Source organism: Mytilus californianus, unplaced genomic scaffold (genome assembly GCF_021869535.1).
Source record: "Mytilus californianus isolate M0D057914Y unplaced genomic scaffold, xbMytCali1.0.p SCAF_10, whole genome shotgun sequence".
Classification (NCBI taxonomy): Eukaryota; Metazoa; Mollusca; class Bivalvia; order Mytilida; family Mytilidae; genus Mytilus; species Mytilus californianus.
The window spans coordinates 73,266,921-73,273,615 of record NW_026262582.1 but is presented as its reverse complement, the minus strand read 5'-3'; the positions used below and the strand labels follow the sequence as shown (position 1 = coordinate 73,273,615).

Below are 6,695 nucleotides of genomic sequence, written 5' to 3'. Positions count from 1 at the left end.
TCTGTAGGATCACACCCTGTTCATGAAGTCTGAATATGTGAACATGCATGATCATAATGTATAAATTTAGTATTTAAACGCCATCCGACGGAGCAGAGTGTATCGTTCTATTGAGAAATGAGAAGTTGACAATTGGAAAGTTGGAATAATCGCCTTGGTAATAGATACCCCTGCGTGTGTACTTTAAATCACTGAGGGTATCACCAGCCACGTATTCAGTACTTCGATACTGGCATAAAAATACGGATATTGTTCGAATAACAACTTTGAATTCAGTAAAATGAAGGAGAAAATCTCCCTAATGCATAGCTCTGGTTTTATGTCCGGGCTCGATTTTTTTTTGTTCTTATATATATTTTAGAGATTTCAAATCAGATAACAAATGGACAACAAAAATAAAAAAAAATCACAATATTTTATAATTAATTTATTTTTCGCAAATATAACCTCCAAGTAAACCACCGTTTGCGCACCAAACATTGTGGAACCTGTATCGTCTAGAACCAAGGAAAAGCATGCAATCTTCCGGTGAACTGAATGATCCATTTGGTTCTCCACCATCAAATGCAAAGTAAGTCATTTTGACCATCTCGCCGTCCTTCTTGATCCATCTCCAATCACCACCGGTCTTATATCTATTGATGTTACGTGCACCGACATAATAATGCACACCTTTGAAATAAAAATAAAAGACAATTGCAAGTGTGTACTATGTAATAGGCATATTTAACGGATCGCTTATGTCTGAACATACAACCCCTTCATACCCAGAAATCCTTGAACCGTCGAATCTGCTAGTGCTAGGACATTTCATCTGTAGCCAATTAAAATTTTATTGCAGTAAAGCATTAAAGCACATGTAACTTACTATAAATAAATGTAGTATACATGAAACAAGGGGATTAAGTTAAATTCGTTAATAAATAAAATCTTAAATTACAGACGACATTGTGACATTGTGACATGATCTACATGTAATCATAACTAGCATATATTTAATTATAAATATACTTGTTTGTTGTTTTATTATGAGGATGATAGTTACAACATTTGCATTGTATAAATTACCTGTGTTCATTTTTAAGAGTTCATACTTCATCAACATTGCTTCATTTAGGGTTTCAAAGTTCGCCAGATATGCACCACGTCGTAAGCATTTTGCCTGAAAACATGAAAGATTTTAAGCAAAATAACGTATAAAAGAGTTTAAAGTCGTGTATTTATAAGACAAGTGAGTCCACACGTGATCTCTGTCATATTTGTTTTTCTATAGTTGTTTTGTTATAAATTAGGCCGTTAGTTTTTCTCAATTTAATTGTTTCATACTGTTCATATCGGGGCCTTTTATTGCCGACTATACGGTATAGGATTTTCTCATTGTTGAAGGTCGTACGGTTCCCTATAATTGCTTTCATCCACTTCAATTGAAGTTTTGTGGATAGTTGTCTCATTGGCAATCATACCACTTCTTTTTTATTTTTATATGATATGTTAATGTGTCAATAATTGGGATGACTAAAAAATTGAAACAGACATACAAATAAATTTAACAAGGATGACGACAAAAAGATTGTGTAGCTAAGAGTACTTAAAATATTAGAGTCACAAGTCAGGGAAATGAAATAAAATTAATATATATTATGAATTACTAGGAGACTTTAAATCTTATTTTGAAGCTTTTTACACGTTATAAGATTTCAAAATTTTTCAAAGCAGTACAGTGATATGTAGTTGTTAACACCCTGGTTATTTGGTGTTTGGCGGATTCTTATATCATTGACAATTATATCACATCTTCTGTTTTTAGACTTAACACATACACAGGGAAAACAAGAATCGTAAAATTAATCCACAGTACAGCATACCACATCAACCAACAAATAAACTCATAATAGATACCAGGATTAAAAGTTTGTAAGCCAGACGCGCGTTTCGTCTACAAAATACACATCAGTAACGAAAAAAGTTAAAAAGGCCAAATAAAGTACTAAGTTGCTGAGCATTGAGGACCCAAAAACCGACTTCCGTATCGGAAAACATACATACAAACAAAGAAATCAACAACGAACATTAAATAATCGCAATAGCCAGATTTTTTACTTGGTTCAGGCAAAAAATGAAGTGTGGCTAAATATGGTTTACGTGCGCCCCCTTTGTCTATATATCCATGTATTTCTATCGGTCGAATGCTTTGTAAAACTTTGTTTTTCTTTAAGAAATTTAGAAATTACTTACAAAAGCATCATCGCCTGATATATTATCTTTTTGTATAAGATAACATCCTTTACCAACTCGTCGGTATGGGTAACTACATGCATCTGTAAATATAAAATAGAGATCTTAATTTAAAAAAAATTCCAAAAGCAGAATTCTTGGTGATGAAGGAAAAGAAGATATGGACGGCATACGAAGCTCTATTACATTGATATGAAGTGAGACATTGTGCCTTGAAATGATCAGTATATCCAGATACATTGTTTGTCTTGTGTTAAATTTTTTAATCCTCTTTGGGTTTTTTCTATTCCTACAACAGTATGACCCATCTGTGAAATACTTGGCAATTTCAGTTATTTCTATTATATCTTTAAAGCTGTCCAATACTTCGTTTTTCCCAAGCGTATTATTAGAAAAATCCAAAAATATGTGTTCAAAAATATCAATTGTTCATTTCAATTTAATTTGAAAAAAAACCCAAGAAAATGACCTATAATGATTTTTTCATAATTTCAAGCATAATGCATTATATGTTTTTTAAAAGAATAATAGTTGTAATTGAGCAGCATTTACCCATTACCAAATAAAATGAAGTGGTGAACATACTATTAACGACCAAGGGCTTTTCTTCACAGATTATCAGAGAAGTTTAAAACGAATCAAACTGTCAATATTTCAGGATAAATAGAGTGGTAAATCGATATTTGTTTGTAAAAAAGGAACAAACAGAAAAAATATGTTACCATACCAGCATGACAAAAAATCAAACCTAGTCCACATAATATAAACAAACAATACATGGATAAAATTGTGGATATTTCCAAAATGAATGTCGATATTAACAGTGTGCTTAGTGTTTATATACCTGATTAAATGTCATTTTAATGATGGAAACATATTTCGTAAAATTAATATCATGTACTTTGACCTTTTTGCAACAATGCAAATATTGAATCACATACCAGAATAGAATATTCATATGCCTTGCAAATTCATTTACAGTGTATCATTTGAATAATAATGGTACCTAACGAAAAGTAATATACTGACCTTATTATATTATTGATTATTGATAGAATCTCAAACTCATAAAATGGCACACAAATTTTGCAGAAACCAGAAAGAAAGAATGAACTAATATTTTGGTTAGATTTCTTTTCTTGTAACGAGATTACTAGCATGAACTGATAAAAAGAAATATACTGAAGAAAAATGACTGGCCCGTTAAATAACAATACAATTAATCATTTCGTTTTTATAAATGCATATAAAAATAGCCCTTTACCGACATTGAAACAAATTATTTTGTCTTATTCTCTCACTCATTTAGAGTATTGTAGTAAGATAATTCTATCTATATGTACCTGTCTGCCTATGCAAGAAATTTATCAGGCCTTTAATATTCTTTAGCATTTTGGTAGATGATGTTGTTCGTTTTGACATATATTTGCAGGTCCAAATTCGTTTTGATTTTTCTCGTTCGTTATATGTATCCCTCTCAATACACATATCATATTTGGTATATTATACGTCAGAATCAATATTTTTACACTTTCGAAGCAACAGTCTTGATGTACATGCAAGTGTATTGTCCAAGGCAAAGTATTAATTAGACTATTTCATTATCTATTGTGAAGGTCCTTCAATGCTCAATTTGATCATATTTGTTTGAAAAAAAAAGGCAACAGTAGTTTCTGCAGTCAGTCAAAGTGTCACAATCAGGAAAAGTACACAATCGGTAAACCTTCCGAACAAACGATTATTCTGGTATCTAAAGATCTAAGACAGCTAAAAAACATGTGAGACATATTCAAATGGTATAAATCAGTAACATAGTTATCAATTATCTACTTTTGACAAACCGAACTTAAGTCTGAGTCCATTTAATTGTTTTTCATTTTCATGTTTTGTGATGCATTTGAACATATGGAACCTGTTGCAAATTCATTGTAACGTGATGAAAAACGCGTTGTAGTTGACCTACGATATGATGGTACTGCTGATTGTCATTGGTCGTTGGTTCATGTCTGTCATATTTGTTTTTCGTAAATTGTATTGTTTAAATTAGGCAGTTAGTTTTCTTGTTTAAATTGTGTCACATTTAACATGTCGGGGACTTTTATAGCTAACTATACGATGCGGATTTTCCTCTTTGGTGAAGGCCATATGGTGACCTATACTTGCTTTTATCTTCGTTACTTGAACTCTGGTGAAAAGTTGTCGAATAACCAATGATATCAAAATTTATTACTATATACTAGTATGTAATTCAAAATGGATTTTCGAAAATTGAACATCGATAAACTGCTGTTATAATCTATTTATCTGTTCTGTTCAGGTCCCTTTTATGGGCTTACCTTTCTTTTTACAATTTTAGATTCATGTGATCCTTCTGATGTATAAGTTATAATAGTGAATAAAGTAGTATAAAGTTAAAAATGGAAATGGGGAATGTGTCAAAGAGACAACAACCCGACCATAGAACAGACAACAGCAGAAGGTCACCAACAGGTCTTCAATGCAGCGAGAAATTCCCGCACCCGGAGTATTAATGCATTGTGTTTGTTGTCAATTTAGAAGTGTTTTGGTCTCTAGGTATGCAGTTTAGCGTTCACGTGCAGAAAACTAACAGCAACTAGACATTGTATAAATATCTAAATACAAACTTTGTGAATCATTTCCTCATCTGGAAAACAATCCTAAATAACTGATACCTTTTTATGAAATAATTAACCAATTAACACGTCTCGCTATAAGTGTAGGGGTACATCATTTTGACAACAGACATTTAAATTCACAATCTATTAAACATGAGTTATTTGTTTACCTTAGCTAGCCTCATTAAGTATTTAAAACATATAAGCCGGCTTTCCAAATCACGGGCCAGTTTTTATTTCGTAGTTAGAATGAGCGGTCATCCTGTTGGTAGCTGCTTTGTGCAGGATTTTTCTTATGTGTGTTAGCTGTTTTCCAACACATTTTCGAAATAGGCTCAGCAGATACATGTAGTTTGAATGTCAGCCTTGAGAGATATTAAATCACCCTTTTCACTGACTTGCAATCCACAACCTTAATTTGTTAGTGTTCTACTCCTTTTCCTCACCTTAACATTAGCTATGTTTACTTTTCAGAGTTCATACTTCATCAACATTGCTTGATTTAGAGTTTCAAAGTTCGCCAAATATGCACCACGTCGTACGTATTTTGACTGAAAGTCCAAATCCTTATGTCAACAGCATTTCGCAACAAAGGCTATTATCGTTAACTAGTTGAGTACTGCGGAAAGAAGGATAAGATAACGTACAAAAGCTTTACCGGCAATAATGTTATCTTTTTGTAGAAGATAGCATCCTGAACGAACTCGACCGAATGGATAACTGCATCCGTCTGAAAATATAAAGTTACGCACAGAAGATGAAGATGTTTATGTTATATGTCTAGGAGACGCTTACCCTGTCGACGCACCCGGTCTCGTTCCTCTTTAAGTTTTATGTGATTCCCTCGGGGTTTGTTTGTTACCTTGATTTGTCTATTTACAATCGCTCTACGAGATTTGCACATTGGTAAACTGCTGTCGCCTTAATTTATGAAAAAAAAAGTAATAACAAAAATACAGAGCCCTTAAAGACAGAGAACAAGTTGATTGAGGCAATGTGCGTCGACATTTTAAGCATAACGTGCTGATTCATATCGATATACAAATCAGTGAAGATTGCATAAGCTTTATCAAACCGAAACAGAAAAAAAAAAAACGTACATAATAAATAGAATATATCATATGGCTTTTACGATTCATGTATCACATCCTTATTAACCAGATTCACAAATATAATTCAGACGGTTCTGTACGAGGGATTATATTGGTTGAGGGTTAATTCGATGCTTGAAATTGTTGTAGTCATCACTTCAGAGTTGACATGAATTATCATTGATGCGGTCATAATTATAAATTAACTGTTTACAAAACTTTGAATTTTCTCAAAATTCTAAGGATTGTCTATGCCAGAAATAGATTTCCTAAGCTTTATTTGGCAAAACCTCTCGGAATTTTGGCTCCTAAATTCTCTTCAAATTGGTACTTTATTTTCGCCCTTTAGATTGTTTTTATTCAAGCGTCACTGATGAGTCTCTTGTAGACGAAACGCGTACACAATTTCAACTATAATGAGTTTGTACACCCACAGCAAATGTTATTTCTTATGGGGTTTGATACCATGCAAGCTTGACTGATATCATTCAGTACGGATACCTTATACAGAAAGATTACCATTGATTTTACAACATAAAAAATTAGTTTTTTACTTACTACTAAGTTTAATCACTCGAGCATATTTCCCTTTATTCTATTAATGCCTCGGGTTGATACTGATGTGAGATAAAAAAAGTATAGAAGAATTTCTCGTTCATACTTAAATTGAATAAATAGAGATTTTTTTTCACAAAATTATTTAAAACCATAATATAACTAATCAATAAACAAT

At 32.3% G+C, this 6,695-nt stretch overlaps 1 protein-coding gene across 1 annotated transcript; it reads right to left on the bottom strand.

The window, feature by feature from the left end:
- Window positions 1–411: 411 nt before the first annotated feature.
- Window positions 412–3,029, bottom strand: LOC127718507 (lymphocyte antigen 75-like). Its single transcript, XM_052224561.1, has 4 exons — window positions 2,963–3,029; window positions 2,236–2,318; window positions 1,069–1,162; window positions 412–672 (listed from the first exon to the last, which is right to left on the bottom strand). Exons 1-4 carry the CDS (start codon window positions 3,012–3,014, stop codon window positions 428–430), a joined length of 474 nt encoding a protein of 157 aa, XP_052080521.1. The 5' UTR covers window positions 3,015–3,029; the 3' UTR covers window positions 412–427.
- Between the last annotated feature and the right edge of the window lie 3,666 nt (window positions 3,030–6,695).